Source organism: Xiphophorus maculatus, chromosome 19 (genome assembly GCF_002775205.1).
Source record: "Xiphophorus maculatus strain JP 163 A chromosome 19, X_maculatus-5.0-male, whole genome shotgun sequence".
NCBI lineage: Eukaryota > Metazoa > Chordata > Actinopteri > Cyprinodontiformes > Poeciliidae > Xiphophorus > Xiphophorus maculatus.
The window spans coordinates 4,825,469-4,849,934 of NC_036461.1; the positions used below are offsets into that span (position 1 = coordinate 4,825,469).

The window sequence follows — 24,466 nt, forward strand, 5'->3', positions numbered from 1 at the left end:
TAGGTTAGGTTTTAACCATGTTTCTTGAACACATATTATATCTAGGATTATTTCTAATTCGTAAACAAACTTTTTAAATTCTTGTCCATTGGCTATTAAACTTCTGGCATTCCATTGAAGAATATGTAGAACCATTATAAAAGCTTGGATCCTAATCCTGAGCATTTTCTGTTGTTCCAGTGACACTCAAAATGGTATGAATCTGGTCTGCTTGGACTTCTTTCATATCTAAAAACTTTTCAGCTGCTGTTACAATTGCTTTTATTTTATCACTTTTCTTCTTCATTTGTACTGTAACATTAATAATATGGCACATAAATGCTACAGAGTTTTCTTTTTTCACCACCATTGTATTTCCATCCACTCTACTTTTATGTAAACATGCGTTTTGCAAATTTGTTGTTGGTACCAACATTAGTCTCTGATAATTCTGCCCTTGATTTGTATTCCAAGTTGTGTTTCACGAATAATCACGAATTATCCCTAATTACTTTTCAAATCATCCAGTTAAATTCTTCTTTTTCCTTTTATTTTCAGTTAATTTACCCTATATAAAAGCTGCTTTGATTAAGATTGAATTGTTTAAATAATTAACTAGAGCACACCCACACATTGTAGCAAAAACAAAAAAGGGAGAGAAAATATCATGGTTTATCTATTTCTTTTTCACTCTTTTTATCTTCCCCTTCGTGTGCTTTTATTTTGAAGGAGGCGTCTGTTGTCCTACACTAAAAATCTTCCGTGTAAACTAGCAACCTCTGTTAGGATCCTCCAGGATTTAACTCTTAATAAAGGTTAGCTGGCACTACATTAATTATAAATATTACGAGTGAGTGTTTTTACTTGATGAACTGGAGTATAGTTGTGGGGTGTTTTGTCATTGACCGGAATTGTTTTAGGATTTAAAGCTAACGTTCGCCCAACGTTTACTCTCGCGCTCAGATGTAAGCTGCACGTGAAAACAGAACATCATCAACATCATTTTAAAAAGAGAATTTGTTGTTGTTGTTTTTTTTAACCCGATCAGATTGAGCTGCTGGGTTTATCTACAATATATTGTACGTGAACCCTGAATAACTGTAACATCATTTTGGAACGGAACGATAATCCGAAACTTTTACATTTCATAAAAAGCAAGGAACTGTTTTTACTGGCTTCAGCTCATTTAAAGAAGCAGACGCAACGCTTAATGTCCAAAACATCCATTTATGACAGTCAATAATATTTTGGACATGAATTAGATTTTTTTTTGCAAAGAGAGATGTTACTGGCACCTATTTATTTTAATAATTATAACGGAAACAAGTGAGCAGTCTTTGTAGTCACGTAGTTTATCGTTTGTTTATAACTGATAGTTTATAACTGATTGATTTAATTCACTGTTTTCCTTTTTTGCCACATATTATGTGGTACATGGCCTAAAAGTGAGGGAATAAAGAGGATGCTGTGAAATATAAAAGGCAATATAGATATTTAAAATACATGACGGGACATGTCTGCGCTGCTTTCGGTTCAGTACTGAATAGTGCACATACATTGGAATAAAGGGTGTAGAAAACAGAGTTCTGCTGCATTAAGACAGGGTATGTTACTTTTTGCTGCCAACTTTTATTTTAAATTCTTTTAAATACATATCTAAGAATCTCTTTACTACATGTATGCCTAGTAAATGTGAAATAATTTCCAGAAAAAGCTGTTTAATGTCACCTGTTTCATGCCATGTTCTGTGTGTTTTAGCAGGATGCTGCGACGCCCCAAACCGACCGACTCTGAGGCGGACCTCCTGAGGGAGCAGGAGCGCTTCCTGACCTCTGGAGCGCCGTCGGCTGCCTCTATGGTCCGCCGTCCTGACAAGAGGAGGGGAGAGGCTGGAGATGCTGAGGGAACGGACAGCAGCGAGAATGAACGAAATCAGAAGGATGTGGTCACCATAGAAGGTTAAAAACGAGCCTTTGCTATTGATATTTAAAGTTCCATCGGTAGACATATTAAACCTCTGAATGTAACTGCTGCAGATCTTCCAGACCAGCTACCCTCTTTAACACCAGCCCCTCCGAAGAAGTCTCGATTTAAAGCCAGTCGTGTCACTTTTGAGGATGCTGGCGAAAGGCTGGACAGACACGACACCCACATTAGTGCTGTTCTCTCCAGGATTGTGGTGAGTGTTTTTGACAAATCATCCAAATGAAAGGTGTGAATAGGAAGCCATGAGCCATCAGTGTCCAAACTTTTTGTCATGTAGGCCCAAGTCGTTGGGTCAAAATAAAAAAATGTAAGGATTTTGCACATATTTCTATTTAAAAAAGGCATCTACTGTGGTTTTTATTCTTATTTTATCTTGTCTACATTGCTACTCAGTGGTGGATGTTGTGTGTCTTGTCTCTATGCTGCCGTAAATGCGAAATAATTTCCCTGCTGGGATGAATAAAGTAATTCTATTCTATTCTGTTGTAAATTCTTTAGGGCTCAATTGAATAAATATAATTTCAGTAATGACACTTTCTTTCTTTCAACACTTGAGATATTTAGCCAAGTTTAATAAATTAAATAAAAGCAGTGTTTTTGCTTTGGGCCTCATGAAATTGTTTACTTGAAGGAGAGAGACACCAGCTGTGCCCCAATATCTCTACCAGCGTTTACAGGCCTGGCTTTTCCAAAAGTTCTGCACCGCTCAGAAGCCAGCACTCAGGTACATAAATACATAAATACACTCTGCAAAAACACATTACCTTACAAAGCATTTTTGGTCTAGTTTTTCAAATATCTTTATATACTTGCAGTAAGATAAAACTATCAAATAAGTAACTTTTCAGCAAGATATAGGATTTTGTTTTTAGTCAGTAACTCTTTAATATTGATTAAAAAAAACTAGTTCCACTGGCAGATTATTTCACGTATAGCAAGATATTTTTCCCATGTTATAAGTGAAATAATCTGCAAGTAGAACCAGTACCTTATTTTTATCAGTATAGATATTTGCAGTAGAAACTACTTGGTTTTGCAGTGCATACATCAGTTTGAAGTAATTTTTCTTGGTTTTTCAAACAGTTTCTAAATACTTTAACTGGTTGGTAAATGAAACTTGAATAAAATATTCCCAAACAAAATTGAAATGTATTTACTAGAGATTAATATTTTGTAAATAAATACCATAACTTCTGTAAATGAGTTGCCAAAATGTGTAGAAGTTAATTTGGACTAAGTACTTTTTGCAAAGCATATTTACACAAATAAAGCGGATTTGGTTCTGTTCTAATGGACCTCCAGGTTCCGTCTTCGTCATCCAAAGGGAGGAGGAGCATCTTTGCTCGTCAGATTGCAGCTCAGAGACTAAAAGAGGACAAAACACTGAAACCATCTTCAGCTGAACCCAGAGATCAGATCCTCTGTTCCGATGCTGGTGAGTAGCATTAAAATGTAAGTCCTCTGAAAGCCTTAAAAATGTTTCCTTTCACTAAAATCTGCTGTGCATAATAAGTTGGAACAGTGCATTTTGAGTTTTTGTTTTTTGAAAAAAATACTGTTCTCATGGGGAGCTTTGTTCAGTAAAATTGGATTTATACTGTAATCGTTCATGACTTGAAAATTATACTCACCATCATTTGCCTTGACCATTTTAAGAAAATCTGAGAAAATATCACGTGCATAATAATTTGGAACATGGTTTATTTACATTTGAGACCAGATATTTACATACACCGGATAAAAAGACTGATTTAACCTCACTGTCTGAAATTAAATCAGACTAAAATTTTCTTGTTTTAGGTTATTTCTATTTGAAAAGAAAACTTAGTGAGAAAGTTTTTTTAAATTTTTGAATATTTATTATTCCCAATTGATTTGTGTAATTGAAAATAAGATTGACTTATATTTTATATGTTAAACAACATTATTGAAATTGGGGGATTTTTTTGTTGTTAAATTTATTTTGTTTTCAGACCTCGTTAGTGTACATGTGTGGATGTGTGTGAGAGAGACTTTTCAAAACTTAAAATGTTGTTATGTTTTAGTTTCACTGTAGAATACTACCACGAAATATTATCGGTAAAGCTAATTATCAATAATGCTTTTTATCTTCAAAGTTTGGTGCTGGAAAAGTTTGAAAACTTACCTTGAAAATGCTTGATAAGTGCTTGAATTTTACTGTGAGATTAGTGTATGAACCCTGTGTAAATGCATTTGGGTCAAGGTTCTAGGTTGGTGTCCGGTGAAGGCCTTCAGGGTCCGGACAGTTCTGGAGAAACCCTGAGGATCCACCAGGAGAACCAGACGAAGCTCCACGCAATGTCCAAATCTGAGATTCTAGAGGAGCAAAAGAAGCTTTTATCTCAGCTTGGTGAGAAGTAAAATTCTCCTGAAATAAAAATATTGTCTACATTGAATTAATTTCCAGAACTGCATGAAACAGATTTTATTGACGGTTAAATGTCCTTCCCAGATCCCAGACTGGTGGAGTTTATCAGATCTCGTAAATCTCAGAGTGCCGTGTCGCCTGGTTCCCCGTCTGAACACGCAGCAGCAGCAGATGCACGCAGCCAAGATGATCCTCCTGCTGAACACCCAGAGAGCGGAGAATCCTGCAGAACTGCTGCCGGGTCGGTTCAGAGTCCGGCGGAGGCGGAGATGGAGGAGGAAAACGAGGTGAAATCACCACCTTTAACTGGTAAGTTTTTACATTTTAGTTTAATAATCTTCCACTAGTAAGGTCCAAAAGTACCAAAATTTATTAAAGGAGTAGGTTGCAAAATTAATAATATACATGTTATAATTTTAATACATTATTATTATTATTATTACTATTATTATTAGGGCAGCAACTAATAATAGTTAGTTATAATGATTATTTTAATAATCATTATGTTGGTTATTCTGACAATAAAACAATTAATTGGTAGGATATATTTACACATGAACTTGTTTTTTTATCTTAAATGCAAAATGTACTTCTTTTTGTACCGTTTTGGCTTAAATACTGCTCTGAATATGTTGTGTTTCTTATGAATCTGTATACTCCAGTTAATGATTAATCGATTACTAAATGAATTCATCATGATTAATCTGATTAATCATTCCAGCCCTAATTATTATTAAATCATTACAGATAGATTTTTCAGCAAACGTTAACTAAGCTGCTAGGTCTAATTAGCTAAACAACAAATCAGCTCATTTTGAAAATATCTGCTTCATTTAGGAAAACCTCCTTTTGTATATTTAATTTTTTTTGTCTGTTGAGTTTTTTTTTGGCTCATTTTGTGTTGATATGTTTGAATTCAGGGGAGGACCTGCCGGTGAAACCCCAGAAGGAATGGATCCACATGGACACCTTAGAACCGGAGAAGTTGGAGTGGATGAGAGATTTGCCTTCACCCAGAAAGAAAGGAACCACAAAGGTAATCAATAACCTCGACTGAACTTCTTTATTTATTGATTTCTTAATTCAAATCTGTGAACATTCAAATGTTAAGTGTTTTTACTGCTATTTGTTTCACTTAGGAGATTTTGGTATAGAAGTGCTGTCTTGAAATAAATGATTTTATTGTAGTTATCAAAAATTTATTTGAATATTTTATCGATTAATCAATTAATCGGATTGAAAAAATTGCACATTCTGCAGATTTCTTAACAATTACCCTTTTTAGCATAATATAATATTTTAACGTAAAATTATAACTCAAAGATGCAAATAAATAATTTTATTGACTTTCTAAATAAAACATAATAGGGTTTTACTACAATAGTATAGAATTAATTTTAATGGATGCTTGATACTTGATGCATCTGCAGTTAAAAAATACTTCTAACTGAACATCAACATGTTTAAAGCTCGAGCCTTTCTATTTGACTGAGCATCAATACAGCGTAGGGCTAATCTGTTGATTATGTTTTGGTTTAACTACTTAATAATCGGATAGTTAAAAGTGCTTAATTCAAAATTTGAACCAGGAGAAGTTAAAACTTGGTTGAACATATTTACGAAGTTTTTTTATAATCTTAAATGCAAAATATATATAGGTTTGTACAGTTTTGGGTTAAATATTGCTCTGAAAATGTTTTTTAAGCAAATTCCATTTTTTGAGTCTGTATACTTCAGTTAATGATTATTCGATTACTAAATTAGTCGACTCTTCTTTCAGTCATCAATTAATCGCAATTATTCCGATTAATCGTTTCAGCCCTGGTGTGTATTAGTCAACATCTTTGCTTTTTCTGTGTCCTAAAGGCCATGCAGGCTCGTTTTGACTTCACTGGGACCTTAATTCCTCCCTCAGAAGATCTGCCGACCCACTTAGGCCTGCACCACCATGGAGACGAGCCTGAGGTCTGTGACATTAAACATAAAATTACAATCTTTATCTGTGTTGCGCTGACAGTGACTTATGGCTCTTCCCCCAGCGAGCCGGCTACTCCCTGCAGGAGCTCTTCCTTCTGTCTCGCAGTCAGCTCATCCAGCAAAGAAGTCTGGCTCTCAACACTCTCGCCTGTATCCTCACTAAAGTATAAAAACCAGCACATGGAGTGATTAATACCTAGAGGGAAACCTGCAGAGACCCAGTTTTATTTTTTATCCTGCAGGCGCGAGGTGGAGCGTACCAGTCGGTTCTGAAAGGCAGCGTGACGTCCACGCTGCTCGATGCCGGTCTGCTCTTCCTGCTTCGCTTTGCGCTGGACGACAGCATCGAAGGAGTGATGTCTGTAGCCGTGCATGCACTCAAAGCACTGCTTGTGTGTGCAGAAGATGAAGTAAGATCCAAATACACAGTGATTACTACAAACATCGTCCTGGCTCAATTATAATTACTCTTTGAGATTAAATACTCAGGGTAGCGTGATAAATTGATTTTATCAGTTAATGGAATTTTGGGTTTTGAAGGTTTCATTTGTGGAAAACTGGGATTTATTTTTCACCCATTCACTCCTTGGGTCTCCATAGTTCAGAGAGATTTTATCATGTCTAGGCCCACCATCTTGTTTACAGCTTTTATTTACTTGGACTACGTTTTTTATTATAATGTTATATTACATAATATTTAAAATGCTGTAAGTCATATTATTACAAGAATAAAGTTGTCATATTAACAGAATAAAGTCCAAATATAACCAGGATAAAGTCATAACATTAGGAGAATGACCTAATAATTTTATGAAAACGCCAACATGAAAAATAAGAAATTAAAATGAAGAATGTTGAGCATCTTAAGTCATATAAGTAGTATAAGTTTTACCAATAACACAATAAAAATAATTAATCTTTTAACACATCAGCATCACATTATTGTCAATAGCAGGACATTGAAATGATTGTGCATTGCGTCAGTTCCTGATAACTCTGAGCTTCTTTTAATTTTAAGACATTTTTTCTGGTAAAATTGTGATTTTTTTCCTGATAATATTAAGACTTAATTCTCATAATTACACAAAAATTCTCATAACCAGGGCCTAAAACTCCGTTGCACAACTCACAGAATGGATGATTGAAATGAAAACCACTTTTTTGAAAACATTTTTCATCATTTCTAATTAATTTTTTAGACAAGAAAAATAGGACCTGAGATTTTATTTTTACTTTACGAAGCTCCGGTTTGTTTCAGGAGTGCTTGGACTGCACGTTCTCCTGGTTTCGTGGCCTGGCGTCTTTCCCGCTGCTGCCATCCTCACAGGAGGAGGAGGATGAAGAGGACGAAGGGCTAGAAGAAAGCATGAGGGAGACAGCCGAGGAGAAAGAAGAAAGGAAGAGTGATTATGATGTTGCCAGGCAGGATGTTATCAAGGTAACACTCTGCTTTGTTCACTGTTGAAATCTTAGTAACCTTTTTATGTTCTGCAGATGAAATCTGTCCATGTTTCAGGGTTTGTTGAGGATGAAGCTCCTCCCCAGGCTGCGCTACATTCTGGAGGTGGTCCGACCATCCCCACGCGTGGTTCAGGACGTCCTGCACGTCCTGACGCGCGTCACACGACACTCCTCATGGTCTGCCACCCAGGTAAGACGAACATGAGCAACAGAAAGCGAGTCACGCATGGGACATTTGGATTACGCTGTGCTGCATCTCTCACACTCAGGTGTTGGACTGTCCTCGCCTGATGGAGACGGTGATGTCCGAGTTTCTTCCCACTTCCTGGACGTCTCCATCGTCCCTCAGTCCTCCGTCTGTTTACGGATGTCCCGTGGCCGACGCCATGAAGCTGTTGAGGGTTTTGGCGACATCTGGGAGACATGCATGCGCCAGATTGGTAAATCAAATCAAAATGCTTTGATTTCAAGGTGATTTCAAGGTTTGGAAAGTGCTTAATGTCCAAACCCCGTAAATGTTATTTACAGTTAAAACCAGATATTTAAAGATAATTTTTCTCACTGTTTGAATTTAAAACTGATCAAATTTCTCTTGTTTTGGGTTTGTTAGAATTACCTAAATTATTTCTATTTGCTGAATGCCAGAAAAAATTTTTTTGGTAACTTTTACAGACCAGTCAGGTCTCTTCTAGAGAGATTTCAAAACATAAGATTTTGCTTTATTTTAGTTTCCCCTGTAGAATGTAGAAAACTATCAAAATGCATTAAGTAACAGTAATAAATAATATCATATAATAGTGAATTGAAAATTGTTTTTCTCTCCAAAGTATGCTGCTGGAAAAGTCTGAAAACTTACCATAAAAAGTCTACAAACCCTGCATAAATGTCAAAGATTGCTTCATCAGTTAATTTTTATCACATTTTTACTGCTTTAAAGTTAGAATTTTAAATACTTTCCTTCTTACGTGTAGTTTAAATTTGTTTCTTATTCTAGTATTTTTCACCTTTGATGAGTTTGCTTTGATTTTAAATGTATTGCGTCTGCTCTTCTTCTCCAGTTAAACTCCCTGGGAGTGCGGGAACGCTTGTCCTGCCTCCTGAGTGCCGAGCCCAGTGAGCTCCTGATGGAGCCAAACGAGGCCCTCCGGATCGCCACTGAGGCCTACAGGCTGTGGACTGTAGCAGCCGCCTACGGACAAGCCTGCCAACTGTACATGTGAGCTACTTTCTGTTTATAGTGGCTGCTTCAGGTACAAATCTTTGCAAAAATGCTACAATTGTTTATTTGCTGTGTATTTTATGAAAATTCAGTTTAATCATTCAGTCATCATTAAAGGTAACCACAAGGAAGAGAACTAACTAAATTACTGTCCAATGGAAAATATTAACTAGTGGGACCTGTCAGAGTAAATTAGGAAAAGTTAAAAGAAAAATTCATTTTTTGCAAGTTTTTGTTCTGCATTTAGGACTCAGCCGCTTCTAAAAACAACCCAAATGCTTAAAAAACTGCCCAGATGATTTTTGGTAATAAGTTAATGTGTTTTGGTGTCTGGAAAATGAGCCGTTTCAAAAGGCCTCCCGATATTTAAGTCGCATTCTATGGGCTCTGCGCCGTTACCTAGCAACCACAGTTACCTAGCAACCACAGTTACCTAGCAACCCCAGCAGAATTCTAGGAGGCCGTCTTTACGTAACACGAAGAGCTAATTTTTTATTATATGCTGAATTAAAAAAAGAAAAAAACACATCTATGTTTATATATATATATTTCTTTATTATTATTTTTTTCTTTATAATTGTCAACTCTATTAAGAGTTGATGGAATTAATAGAAAATTGTGGGTGTTTTTCACATTATTTGACTTGGACATGTTTTGAAAATATAGCAAAATGTAAACCTCTTTGGCAGCTGAATAGAAAAAGAAAAGACGAAAATAAAATAAAACTCTCGAACAGGAAGTTATTCAGGTCGGCAGACTACAACAAAAACATCTTGAGCTTTCCGAGTGTTTATATTTCTTTGTTTGTCCGCTTAAGGGTGGCCAGTGGTTCCATCTTCTGGATGGCGGCCAAACTACAACACTAAAAGAAGCTCTAAGCCAATAAGAGCCTTTATTGGAATTAATCTTAATCCAACAAACTATCAGTCAACAATTAATCGTAAGTTGTTTGAAGATGCCGGCCATTTTTTTCTCTCCAGAGACCTGTACCCAGCCTTGGTGCGGACGCTGCAGGCTTTCAACAGCATCCTGTCAACCTCAGATCCTCTGCAGCTGCATCGTCTCTCCGCTCTGCTGTCTCTGCTCACACAGGTCACACACACCGCTGGCTGCCATCAGGAGCTGCAGGCCGGCATGGTCAGGTACTGAGGAGGGACATGGTGGTAACATTGTCCTTATCTGATGAAAGTCTCACATCTACATGTTGCTGTCTCTGTCGTTTCCACAGAGCTCAGGGAGAGGAGTGTCCCCCTCCTCCGCCCGTGTCCTGGGGACACGTTACTGGTTTGCAGCCGCTCCTGTTGGGACATTTGAAGGGCTTAGTCAAAGGCCTCGATAATCCAGTTCAGAGAGACGGCGTCCTGACTCTGATACCTGCTTATCTAGTCTACCTACAAGCTCACTACCAGCAGCTCTCCAGACAGGTACGCTTACCTGGAACCTGTGTAAACGTGTGTGCTGGTTGGAAATTTGGGTTTTTAATTATTTATTTGAACATTTTTATTTTCCATGGTATGAAGTATTAGGACTGGAACTAAGACTTTTTAAAATTATGTCAATAATGTCATAGTAATAAAGATGCAATATCACAAAAAACATCCTAATATTACAAGAAAAGAGTTGTTTTTATGATAAAAAAGCTTTGGTAGCGTCATCAAGATCTGATGTGAAATGCTTGGCAAGTTCAGGTTTTTTTCTTCAAAATAAACTCAGTCATTTTGGAATTATTATTTGTGTAGGATTTCTTATGAAACGGCTACTTCACTCTGGTTATATTACAACTTTACATCATTTTATTCTTGAATTATTAGGCTTCATTCTGGTAATATTATAACTTTAGTCTAATAAAACTGTGACTTTATTCTGGTAAAATAACTTTATGTTTATTTTATCATAACTTATTTTTTCTATTATGACTTTCTGGTAAAATTATGACTTATTGTATTATGACAATTTTATTCTCGTATTATTATGACTTTATTCTAATAGTATTATGGTTATTCCAGTGATATGACTTTATACTCCTATTAAGATTCTAACTTATATTATTATGAATTTATTCTCATAATATTACAACTTTATTCTGGTAATGTGACTTTATTCTCTTTATTATGACTTTATTGTTGACTTTCTTCTCGTAATAAGAAACATATCCGCATGGCTTTAATACTCCGTCATAATTTCACAACATACAACTGCAATTATTTTTAGAAACAAGAACGGGGTGTTTTAAGTTATTCTGATTTTTTCTCTAATCAGAATGATCTATACAGACTATAGACTGCCTGTATTTGTACTATGAAATGTCAGTTTCTGCTAAGACTGCTTTATACCTGGCGTTCCTCAGACCTGCTTCAAGCCAGTGGAGACTCTTCAGGACTTGGAGCTCCTGACGTCGGAGGTTCTCCACCCTCTCATGTGTCACAATGTTGTGCAAAACCTGATGAAGAATCTCAGGTAATGCCCTAGTAGCGACCACACAGAAACGTTTTTTTAAGAATGTTTCTATTTAACACACTCTTATGTTTACTCCAGGTCCTCCTCGGTTGTGTGTAACCTTCAGTCCAGTCCTCAGAGCCCAGAGATCACGCCCAGCCTCCCTGGTTTGGCATGTTCAGGATGGAGGGATCATCCAGGACTGGTTGCTCCCAGCTCTCCCTTCCCTCTCCTGACTGGACTGGGACTCGTCTTTGAAACCATCACAGAGATCCATAAAGGTCTCAGTAGGAAGGTAGATCTATGTCATGTTATCTACGCATAAATTGAGTTCAATTTTGTTTTTTTAAGATTAACTTTTGGAAAATCTCTATGAATTTTCCTCAAATTCAAAAATACTTGATTGATCCCAACAAAAGACAGAAGATAAAATATTACAAGAATAAAGTGACTAGAATAATCTGACTAGAATAAAGTTCTAATATTAGAATAAAGTGGTAAATTAATGAATCCGGATAGGTGGAAGAAGATGGATGGATGGATTAATGAGAACAAAAAATACCAAAAAATTACTATTTTTTGTTAGCATCTTGTGAAGTTATACTTTGGTATAAGATTTAAAGATAATATCACTAGTAGGACTTTTAAAAAACTGTGTAAACAACTGAGTCCATTTCGATGAAAGATCAGATTCTGGTAACTCTATTGAAGCTTTTTTCTCAGAAAAAAAATCTTTTTTTCTTCTTTTTTTATTTTGCTAATTGCTAAGTCCTAATTGTAATTAAAAATTCTCGGAACCTGTCTAATACTCCACTCACAGAGAGGATGATTGAAATGAAAGCCACTTTTGCAAATTATTTTCTTCTAATCTCTTTTTTAGAGAAAAAAGTGAATTAACATCACATATAGTATGAAAAATATCATTTTAGTTCTACATATTCTGGTTTATGTTTTCTCCATTTTGGGCCTGAGATTTAACAATGTTTTCAGCTCTGATCCATTCCTCACCTTTGCAGTTCTCAGGCTTCCTGCTGTCAGAGCCTGTGATTGGTTACCTGCGCAGCTGCAGCCAGGCCACGCCCACTCTGTCCCACAGCAGGTCCTGGCTGCTTCGCCACGAACATCACTTCCTCTACCTGCTGCTCCGGCTGGCGCACAGACTGGTGAGTCTGGATTCAATTTAAACCCGACTCCTGCTCGACTGCTGAATAAAAACAATGACATTTACAAAGTCTGAACCTGCAGGACAAATAGTTTGCACATGAGATTTATATATTTTACATATTTCCACTCTTTATTTTTATGTTTTTCAGGTTCCAGTTGAGCCTGAAGTAGCCAAACATGCCTCGCTTTACCACCAGGTGGCGCTGGTGCTTCTTCCCTGGTTACTTCCAGGCAGTGAATACCTGGCACACGAGCTGCTTTCCACTGTTATCTTCAGCAAGGACTTTATATCGTAAACCAAACCTTTAATTTTCTCAGTTTAATCATTGAAAAGCTTCCAAGAAGCGTCATCCGTTCTCTGTGTAACCGTCTTTAAATGAGCAGAGTCATTAGAAAAGAAGGCATGATTACTTTTGGAGAAGTAAAGCTGAGTTACAGAGTTCAGTCTGGATTCATTTATCTTTTCCTTGTTAAATTAAGATTCTCATAATTATGAGAATCTAACAAAGAGCTTTTCTTCACCTAGAGATCCAATGTTTTCAATAAGCAGTTCTTTGAATCTGTTTGACTCAAATATGGTGGAAATAATGACCAGAAGCAGCAGCTTATTAATGTAGCTTAAAGCAGTTGAGGAACAACAACGGATTAGAAGCCAAATTAAACCATCGGTTAAAGTGACAGCAGCAGCTCGGCTTTATTTTGTTATAAAGTCGAAATCAACAGTTTAAGGTTTTCAGGAGGTATATTTGTGAAATTAGAGTCTGATTTTTCCGGTTAAAAATTAATCAATTACTAAATTAGTTGACGATTATTTCAATAATCAGTTCAGAAACAATTAGTCAGATTAATTGTTTCAGCTCTAGTAATTAGATCCAAACCCGTCTGATTTCAGCATTTAAATATTATCACTTTTAGGTAATGATGGTACTAATGTGTTTAGTTTCTGTGTGTTGGTTTGCAGGGAGTCCCACAGCGGCGGACCAGAGGCTGTGGAGCTCGGGGAACTGAATCTCCACACCCAGCATCAGACGTCTCCCTCCCTCCAGACTGTCGGCGCTCTCCTGAGAGAAGCCTGCACCCAGCTGCCCTCCATACGAGGCTGCTACCTCACCCAGCTGGCCCACCTGGAGCAATCAGTGATCACATCCCGAGTTGTTTTTCTGGGGCGCAACCCTTGGATCGGGTCCCATCTGCTCCCGGAGCTCACCGGACCCACGCTCCCGTCTGACTGGCCGTTCATCCCGCTGATCGGCCTGTACGAGCGGACCGGGGTGTCTGACGGCGGAGGGCTGGCGGTGGAGGAGCTGCCTCATGGATCTCTGCAGACGGTGACCCACTGTCTGCAGTGGCTGCTGCTCCTGGAGGTCTGGAGGGAAGAAGCTCTGAAGGTACAAGTCAAACCAATTGGATCTTAAGAGCAATTTTACTAAAAAAAGATTTGGAAGGATTTTCATATTTTGGTCAAAATTCAAGCTTTAGATCGGCTGCAATCAATTATTCTGATGATTAAGAGCTGATAAGATCAACTTCTCATGTAAGTTTCGGCCGATCAGCGATCTTCCAAAATTAAGGGAATTGGCGGCAATAAATCAGTGCACCCTTAATTAATGGGATAAAAGAAATTGGCACGTTCTACAAATTCGACACTTAACCACCTAAGCCTTTTTGTAAAATACATTAGAAGATACGAATAAATAATGATTTTTTAAAAAAAAGAAAAGAAAATAAATATTTAAAATCTTTATATCATGCAGCCCTTCTTTGAAATGCATAATATTTAGTTCAGTTTATGTAAAGTTATCTTCAATACTGATCAGTTCTGGTGCTTCTCTTAATCTTCAGGTCGTCCTTCCTGTCGCCAAACTCGCCCGCCTTTCCTGCGTCTTCCTCTGTTCCAGCGATCTGTTCCTGGAGAGACCAGTTCAGAGGCTGACCTGGGGTCTGTTCAGACTGCTCACCAGGTGAGAGCAACTCTGTGAACCTGAAATAGCACTGCGATCTTCGAATAAACAACGAAACGATTAATTGGATTAATCGTGATTAATTGTGATTAATCACTTATTGAAATGAGTGTTAACTAATTTAGCAATGAACTAATTAACTGGAGCATATAGACTCAAAATAGACCATTTGGTGGGAGAAAACAATTCAGAGCAGTTTTAGCTTCACCTGGTTCAGATTTACTAAAGGAATGCTATGTTGCTGCATTTTAGGCAATAAAATGTTTATTTTCTTATTTAAGAAAGCAACTATATTATCTATTGATTTGCATCTCTAATGTATCTTTAATATTGTATAAAATATGCTTAAGTGGTTAAATGAAAAATCTGTAGAATATGACGTCCAACTCCATTAATTGATAAATTAATTGATTTCTAAAATAATTGTTAGTTGCAGCCTTAGGGTAAACATTTCTCTTTTTGCTTTTAGGGGGTCCAGATTGGACTCTTTGGACCTGGATGTGCCTCCTCCAGGTCTGGCCTCCTTCCAGGATCTGTACTCGGCCCTTCTGGCCCAGTATGAAGCCGTGTCGTTTGGAGACCAGCTGTTTTGCTGCTGGGTTCTCTTGCCTCTGCAGAGGAGGTACAGCGCCTCCATGAGGCTGGCTGTTTTTGGAGAACATGTGGGGATGCTGAGATCGCTGGGTGTCACTCTGGACCAGGTTTGGTCATCACCTGCTTTTTAAATATCAGCCATGTGAAAACAACCTGCTTGGTAACCTGAGGCGATGTTTTATCTCCTGATCTGAAGCTGTCCGTCCCCATCGAGCGGTTCACCTCGCCGCCTGAAGACTCCCTCCCTCTTCTTCGTCTGTACTTTCGTGCTTTAGTGCTGGGATCCCTGAAGTTGTCCTGGTGTCCCGTCTTATATGTGGTTGCCTTGTCTCACATCAACTCCTTCATCTTCTCCCAGGATGCCGCGGTGCAGGTACAGCACATTTTAGTCCATAGACGTAATAAAGAATGGATGCCTCATGGACTTGTGTCAGATAATCTAACTCAATGTTAGGAAATAGTTAGCCTTGGTATTACACCAAGCACTATAGCTAATATTAGCTGGCATTTTGCTGGTGGACATAATTAAAGTATAGTAATATTCTATTCACAAAATACAAACAATAATTTGTTCATCTAACATATGAAAAGTTATCACCGGAGTCCTCAGGTCAATAGTCTGTTGATTTGAACAAAAATATCCAGCAGTGCTCAGGCTTCTTCTGCTGTTTTGGTTTAGCCAAGTAGGAGGGACGACCATTCCAAGATGGCCGCCGTATTTCCTACGCCAGAGCAGCCAATGTGTTGTCTACTCTTTACTATGTCTACACGTCTAGTCTCCACATGAAGAAAATGTGGGAGATGTCTGTGAGTTATCGATTGAGTTAATCTAAAGTCGATTGATCTTATTGATCAACTAATGATTAATTGAGTTTTCTCTTGTTTCAAGAAGGGCTACATGTTTCATAATATGCTGAATTAAAGAAAAACATAACATTATTTTCAGTTGTCTTAAATACTGACTAAATAAGCAGAAAATTGTTTTCTCATATTATTAAACTTAGAGATATTTATAAAATATAACAAAACAAGAACTTCTTAACTTGCTGAATAGAAAAATAAGACATAAAAAGAATAAAATACACTTCATGCAAATATATATAGTATATGTAAGAAATATGTATAATAAAATATTAAGTAAGCGCTATTTGGAGTGAAACTTAACTTAAGGAGATTAAGTGTTTGTATTTCAAAACAAAACTGCATAAAGTGCATTTTTAATCCCGAACTGTTCTGGTATGACCGCCAGCTTTGTTTCTGTATCAACTGGATCCCCTTAAGGCGCCATCTGCTGGATGGAGGCCAAACTGCAACACTAACAGAAAGACGTTATCAGCTAATCGACTGGAATAAATTTTAATCTAATTATTTGCATCCCAGACTGGGCTAAAAATCTTTATTTCCCTTTAAAAGGGAACATGTCTTTGTTATGTCGCCACATGATCAAGGTTTTAATTTGGGTATTTTTACACACCACAGTGAGGTGAGCAACAAAAAGCAAACCGTGTAATTATTTCCGTTCCAGTGGGTGCTGTTGCTGCAGTGAATCACAGGCTGAATCAGACCTCAGGGATTTTACATGATGTCACCAAATTAAAAACTCACAGAGTCAACATTTAGATGACTCTTAATGTTTTCTTCCTGTTGCTGATATTGACTTCTTCATATCCTGGCATTTGGTGGCTCTTCAGGCCTTTAAACGTTCCTCGTTTCTTGGAATGTTTCTCCATTGGGGTTTACGTTTCCCATTAATTCTGGCTTGTTGGCTACTGCCTTCAGTTTTCATAGCTGCTCCATCATGGATCAACTTTTTCCAAATCAGACAAGGACAGAAACTCCTTCAAAAACAGAAAAATAAATCAAAACAGTCGTTTCTTGAAAAAAAAAAGCTTTAATAGCATGATTGTTGTAGATTGTAACTATTTTAAAAAAGTGTCTTTTTACTCCATAAAAACTCAAATTTCACACAAAAATCTTTTGCCACTTGTAGTATTAAAGTCGTCCACCAGAGGGCACCAATATAAATATAGGAATTTATACGTGACGTTATAAAAACCATCACGTATAAATTATCTTTTGCTGCTACAGGGTTAAACATTCGGGATGAAAAATTTAACAAACACTGTAAGTTTTTAAAAATATTAAAAAAATGTTTTAATATTAATACATATAAACAAATCTATAAACAAATAGGTTTACCTGAGAAAAAACGCATGCTGATGTGTTTTTCTGCAGCGTTTTGGTGTTGTTCTGTACCAAATGAAGGGTGAGAGCTGCTGTCTAGAAGTGATAATAGTTTGTCTTGCACCTGGCTGTCTCAGACGGAGCTGACCTCGTTGTTCAATTCAGTTCTTTTTCTGGTCTTTCAACTGTGTCTCTACAGTTTCCTGAAAAAGTATTCACACCTCTGGAATACAAACTTTAATTGTATGTGACACAGCATGGGTGTGAAGTGGAAGGAAAACATCACACAGCACTTTGACTCAAAAGCAGTAATTAAGTCAAAACTGTACAACAAATATGTATATTTTGCTTTTGAGATACAAAAAAATACACTTGTATCTTTTAACCGATCAAACTGATCAAGCAGCAGTTTTATCTTCACCTGGTTGAAATTCTGCTAACAAAGAAAAATCTCCTATTAAGCACCTTTTACTTTCCAATTATTAAGCAGTTTAAGGAAAACAATAATCAATAGATCAACCCTTGATTTTAAGTCAAGCAGAAAGACCTGAGCTTTTCACGTGTTCATGTTAGAAGTAGTTTTTTAAGTGTAGATGCATCTTTTGCTGCAAATGATAAAGTCTTCACTATAGGAATGGCATTTTATTGCATGTTATTGCATTTTAGACAGTGAAATGTTAATTCTTTTGTTTAAAAAAATTAATTTAGTTGTTTAATTGTATCTTTCAATATATTTCCAATCTTGTTTAAAAAACACGCTGGTGGTTAAATGAAAAATGAGCAAAATGTCCTTTTTTTATGATTAATCAATAGAAAAATTTAATTTTTAAGGATTCCATGTAGATTTGCTGCACCGGTTTGTTTCCTGTTGTTAAATTTGACCGACATTTCTCCAGGTTATGATGACTTGGATTCAAATGTTTTGTTTCCAGGAGGTCGAAGCAACTCGATTGACTATGCTGAGGAAGATCTACTACCTGACTGATGAGGTACTCCTACACTTTCTGCACTCGCTGCTCGTCGTCTTGTTTTTATTCGCTCTGCTCTTCCTCTGCTTTTAGGTGTTTATTGATTTCATCGACTCTGGCCTTTCAGTCTCTCCCCACATTTGTGGAAAACGAGTTTGTTTTCTAATGTTTCTCAGCTTGTTGACCTCACTTCTCATTTCTTTCAGTTTGCTCAGCTGTTTTTCCTTGCTGTGTGTTGATATCACAGCTTAGTTGTACTCTTATTATTATTATGCACCTACAGTTTGTTAGCTGGTCTCTTTAGTTCTGCAGTGTCTCCACACACTCACCTAGGATACAATCAAAAGGTTTATTTTAGTAATTCAATCCAAATGAATATACTGTATAGATTTATAACATTAAGTGATAGAGTTGAAGTATTTATTCTGATGGTTTTTCCATAAGGAAAATATGGAAGAGGATTAGGACCAATAAAAAAAATAGGATTTTGACTTTTTTCTCAGAATTGTGCAACGGCTTATTAAGGCCATTGAAGACAGAAAAGAAAAATTAAAGGTGGAGGAAATTTCTGCCAAAAAATCTCCGAAATTTTGTAGAAGAAACCCGGAGATTTTTGAGTTTGGAAAGTTGAAAATTTGCTTGAAAAAATTCACAATTTTTTAGATTAATCTCAGAAATTTTCTAGAAAAAAATTCAGAAATTTCTGAATTTTGAAAATTGTTAATTTCCAAGAAAAAAAAATTCTAATTATTTCTATAAAACTCTTATTTATATTAAATTATTTATAAAAAACATTTTTCTGTATCCATGCATGTCTAAATCCAAACAAAAACCAAAACATTTTCATGTCAATTATGTTAGCAAAATAATCACAGCTGTTTCTTCTTTTTTATAGGATTTGTAAACTTGCACACTCAAAGTCCGTCCCAAATTAATTTGGTAGATTTGAGATTTAAGTCTAGATATGCCCTGATCTTCTTCCATATGAAAAGAATATTATAGAAATTATACGAGAGCACCTAAAAAGGGTTTTCAAAAGAGAAATGTTTTGTTGAAACCACAAAAGTTCATTTTTAAAGAAGCTAGGTTCTCAGAATACTGCATCCAATCATATTATGGGAAAGTTGAGAGGAAGGAAAAAGTGGAGCATATAAATATGTATAAACAGCACTTAGAGAGAACCAGGTCATGATCCACAACTGCCACATTTCTGGTGTTGCATCTTATTTAGAGCAAAGAAATAAAAAAAAAACTGAACTGTTACTCAGTGGTCCAAACTCTTACTGTTGAGGTGAAAGTTTTGCTTTTTATTTAGCCGCCAAGCTCCATCTCTATATACATTTTTTATAGGTATTATGTAATACTTTACTTACCAAAGAAACAAGATTCCAGATTTTAATTAGCTATAGAACATAAACATCAAAATTAACAAAAGTAAACACTTGAAAATCCGAGTTTTCAGTTTTTGAGCGGAAAGAATTTAACTTTGTGATTAAATTCTGATTTATTTAGATGGACCTGTGCGTGGTTGGAAAACGTTATGATGTAAGAATAGTTATTTTAATGCAGAAACATTTAATTAATTTGACTCATTTTATGCACCAGCCCAACCTTGTTCACCAGCTCCTCCATAACATCTCATTAGGTCCCGCTGTAATCACATTTAGTGACTGACTGAAAGAATTTATTCATCCCAGAAAGCGTCTGGCCTCACAGCTGATTCAGTATTTTATGAAAATCAGATTCAAACCGCATTTGGAAAGCTTATTGAAACAAATTATTACAAATAAACAGTAACTCAGCCGACATAATGCTGATTATATTTGTCCTTCACCCCTGTAATTGTGGGTAAAAAACGCCTGTGGCTCGAGTCGGAGCGTATCCGTTCCGCGTGTTGTTGTCCTTGGTTGAAGCACCGAAGGTCACGTCTTCCTGATGCGTTCAAGTGTTCGTGTGAGAATCAGGAAGAATGTAGAAGGAGTGTTTGGGTGAAGTGATTTGTTAAAGGCGTTTGAGTCTTCAGCCAGACAAAAACATGCAACATAACAGTTGAAGCTCAAAGAGGGGAGAGCAACGTGCAGAAGGACTCTGAGGACAAGTGAGATAAAAGTCTCGTCTGAAAATGAAAAAGGTTGATGTCAGACATTTTGATCTAAGGATGAGTGAAAAGACGGTGATTTTCTGCTGAAATGTTCACTACACTGCAAAAACACAGAAACCTACCAATTATTTTTGGCCCAGTTTCTAGTGCAAATATCTTAAAGTAAGAGAAAACTAACTTACACGTAACTTTTCAGCAAGATTTAAGAGCTCATTTAAAGTGGCTAATTCCTTAATATTGATTTTAAAATATTCCACTGGCAGATTATTTTACTTTTAACAAGAAATTCTTTCATGTTATAAGGGAAAAGATACTTGCACTAGACCAAAAATACTTGGTAACATTTTGTTTTTGTAGCGCAGATTGAAGGAAATATGCAACTGAGTATGATTTTAAAAATCATGTTTAAAAGAAGCATCTATATTTGATCTAGTTTTTAGTGCAAATATCTCAGTACACTTGAAATAAGACAAAACTAACTCAGAAGTATCTTTTCACCAAGATAAAAGAGCTTGTTTTAAATCAATAATTTCTTATTATTGATGAAAAATTTTTGTTCCACTAGTAGGTTATTTCAGACATTTTCCCCATGTTATAAGAGAAATTATCTACCACTGGAACTAGTATTTTTTCACCAATATTGAGGAACTATTGACTTTAAATAAGCTAATATATCTTGCTGAAAAGTTACTTCTAAGTTAGTTTTGTCTTATTTCAAATGCACCAGAAACCAGACCCAATGATACTTGGTAAGATTTTGTGTTTCGCAGCGTGAATTTAGGGAACCAGAAAGTTTGAATCCATGTTGATGAACTAAAAGTAGGATTGAAAGCAGACTTACACTGCAAAAACACAAAACCTTACCAAGTATTTTTGGTCTAGTTAATAGTGCAAATATCTTAGTACATGTGAAATAAGACAAAACTAACTTACAAGTAACTCTTTAGCAACACATAGGAGCTTATTTTTAGTCAATAATTCCTTAATATTGATGAAAAACTACTAGTTCCACTGTCAGATTATTTTATACAAACCATGGGAAAAATGCCTTATTAGTATAAAAAAAGGATTTTTTTTTTTTTTTACTTAAAACTAACTCATATTTCTGGCTAACAAGTTACTTTTAAGTTAGTTTTTGTCTTATTTCAAGTGTACTAAATATTTGCACTATAAATTGGACCAAAAATACTTAAGACTTTGTGTTTTTGCAGTGCAAATATACAAAACGTTAATTTTGCTATTTTGTTTGCAGTTCTATTTACTGAGATCCATTTTGTTTCTATTTTTTATTTTAGAAAATTTAAATTTTCTAAATATTTATTTAGACGTTTATTCAACAGTATAGATAATTTTGTCTTTCCTGGTTTTGTTGGGCGTAATTGAAATGTAATTTAAGTTCTAGTTCCCACCTTCAAACGTCACTGTTAGTTTGGTATTTTTGGGAGTAATGATCCTCTTTTAATGCATTATTAATACCTGACCAAAATACAATTTAGGATTTATTATTTTTTACCAGTATAACCTGTTTTTGATTCTGTCTTCTGTATATTTTTTTCACAAACTCTTTCCACCTTGCCAGGATTCCCAGTATCAATCAAACCCTCTGAAACATCCCTTATGTTACTAGAAGACAAGCTACCAGTAAACATAATATTTCTCCAGGATGTCCTTAACATATTTCAGGTTGGATTAAAGGTGTCTCTTTCACAGAAGTTGAGTTTTTGCCAGTTCCCCACTATAACTCCTGTCTTGACTTAATGTTTTCTCATTCTTCATCCGAAGCGTTGAAGTCAGATTTCAACGATCGAGCCACACGATGAAAATTTCCAGGCCCGGGCCGAACTATTTCTCACAATGCTCTGTGGGAAGTGTTGTGCTATCGGTTAAACTTGTGGACGTGTTTCACAGCAGTGGTTTCTGCTACACCTCAGTAATAAAAAGCTTCGTTTTAAAGGGGTAATTATATTAATCCTGACCTGTTTAGTTTTTCTGTAATTGTTGTTTAAATGGTCTTTCTTCAGCAGCCTGCATACCCATTCAGCTTTCAAGTATTTCAGGAACGTCTCATCATTAATGTAACTTCTTTAGAAATGCTGATTTAGCGTTTAATAGTTTCGCTGCTCTTAGCGCAACTTGAACACAACAAGAGTCTTCCCCAGCATCCAACGAGATTGTTTTTTTTATATATTAATTTCCAGTGGTCCAAGAGAACCACTTTATTATCCAGAGTAATAAAGTGGCTTTATTATCCATCGCTATTGTTTACAGATGTGCGTCAGATTTATTGGTTGTACCAGAAACAACAAGCAGATACAACGGTTTTGGTTGGAGCTTTTGTATTCTCGTGTGTAAATGAGTTCAATTGCTTTAAAAAAGAAAGCTGCCTTAAAATCTGTGATGTTTGATTTACATCCGTATTTTGAACGTATTACAGCTGCAGTATGTAACATTTATAAAAAATATATATTTTTAACGTATTTGTTGAAACTGTGACGTAACAGTAAAATATGAGACAGATCATCTGTGAAAAAATGAGCTCCTCTGCCTCGCCCAGCTAATTAAACAACCAATCGGATTCAGGAGGAGGGTCATAACGCTGCCAATCACACTTGTGTGGCGCTGCGCATCACCTCATTCTACTCCCCCATTTGACTTCTGCTACTCTGCAGCTAGCTTAGCCACTACTGACAGCAGATAAACTGTTTTCCTGTAATGGTAATTTGTTTAGCAGCATGTACACGAGGTTGATTGGCAGCATTAAGACTCCTGGTTTTGATTAGTTGTTTTTGGTCGGGAGCGGTTAATTTCTTCAGACGGCAATAGTAGCTCATGGAGGAAGTTGAGGAGATTGATTTTTTTCCAGATTATTTGTCTCAAGTTATACTGTAAAAAGCGAATTCTTTATAAACGTTGCTGCAACTTTAACTGAGAAAAATCTCAGTGTTCAATATGTATTTTCCCCAGTGTGGGGGATTTACCAATTTGTGCGGAGAAGTTTGTTATTCTTCTCCATGCTAATTTCAGGAGGTCACTTTAAGTCTCTGTCCTCCTTCTGAAAAGCAGGTAAAGACGAACACCTGCTGCTTTCCTCACATCCTCCTCACTCTGTTTTTCATTTCCAGGTGTTGAAGAACCACTTGCTTCTTTTCCGTCTGACCCAACAGCACCTCCAGCTCGGCTTTGACATGTACGAACAGCTTCCCGCCGTCAGGGCGAAGCGTTTAGAGACCGTTCTCGGTCTGCAGGATGACAGCAGAGCCTGACTGGATGCACACCAGTAACATAAGGGGAGTTGGAATAAAAAGAGACATGATGAAGGTATAAACATGTGAAATTACATGATGGGAGGGAAAGGTAGCAGTGGGAGATTGTGTGATGTCTCATCGCCCTGGAAATGGCACGATCGGCGAGATTTTTCTGCGTTCTGTTCCAGCAGCCGAGCAAGAGAAGAATCAAATCCTATCCGGACTTGGCCCAGCTGTGCAAATAATTCAGGGAACACCAAAGTACAAAAATCCCCTTTCAGCGACAGCCAAAGGCCAAATACAGACGCTGAGAAATGAAATGCAGATGGGACAGAGCGGAGGTGCTGCAATCCTCGTCTCCATGTGACTTCAGCTTTTTGCCAAAGGGTTTCTTGCGCTTGAAAAGCCGCCCAGGAAGAGTTTGGCATCTGATATCCTGCTCTGCAAGTTCCTGAAATGTTCTTAACAGTGAATAAAACGTCCCTCTCCGACGACCGTAATGTGAGATTCTGTTTTTATTCGATAGCTGTGCTACAACCTTATGAAACATGTTTATTTGAATTGAAAAAAAGTGAAAACTAGCAAAAAAAGGAAACACCAACTTCTGGCAAACAGCTGTTTCAACAAAATTCATTAAAACTTTACTGACTCACGTTTTAAAGTGCAGCTTCAGGCTCCAGCTTGGTCAGGTGTTTTTGATTAAATCGGCTAAGTTCAGTTTGATTTCATGGCTTAAATGTCTTATCACATAATAAAGAAGAAAACACCCTTTAAAACCCATTTTATGTTCAGTTTAGCCATT

The 24,466-nt window shown here is 36.6% G+C and overlaps 1 protein-coding gene across 4 annotated transcripts; it reads left to right on the plus strand.

The window, feature by feature from the left end:
- Positions 1 to 737: 737 nt before the first annotated feature.
- rpap1 (RNA polymerase II associated protein 1) lies at positions 738 to 24,155 on the plus strand. 4 transcript variants are annotated; one of them, XM_023353273.1, is made up of 27 exons: positions 738 to 794; positions 1,738 to 1,937; positions 2,016 to 2,158; positions 2,597 to 2,689; positions 3,268 to 3,400; positions 4,190 to 4,336; positions 4,439 to 4,663; positions 5,275 to 5,390; positions 6,221 to 6,319; positions 6,394 to 6,495; positions 6,574 to 6,741; positions 7,590 to 7,769; positions 7,848 to 7,982; positions 8,062 to 8,232; positions 8,851 to 9,008; positions 9,992 to 10,153; positions 10,240 to 10,435; positions 11,359 to 11,468; positions 11,547 to 11,742; positions 12,464 to 12,610; positions 12,761 to 12,903; positions 13,573 to 13,999; positions 14,454 to 14,572; positions 15,042 to 15,273; positions 15,363 to 15,539; positions 18,283 to 18,339; positions 23,542 to 24,155. In XM_023353273.1, the coding sequence occupies exons 2-27, from the start codon at positions 1,742 to 1,744 to the stop codon at positions 23,680 to 23,682; spliced, it is 4,173 nt and encodes a 1,390-aa protein (XP_023209041.1). In that variant the 5' UTR covers positions 738 to 794; positions 1,738 to 1,741; the 3' UTR covers positions 23,683 to 24,155. The 4 variants fall into 4 exon arrangements, with proteins under 4 accessions (XP_023209041.1, XP_005801176.1, XP_023209042.1 ...); XM_005801119.2 differs by having other exon boundaries at positions 742 to 794; positions 1,741 to 1,937; XM_023353274.1 differs by lacking the exon at positions 738 to 794 and adding an exon at positions 813 to 829.
- The last annotated feature ends 311 nt before the right edge of the window (positions 24,156 to 24,466 follow it).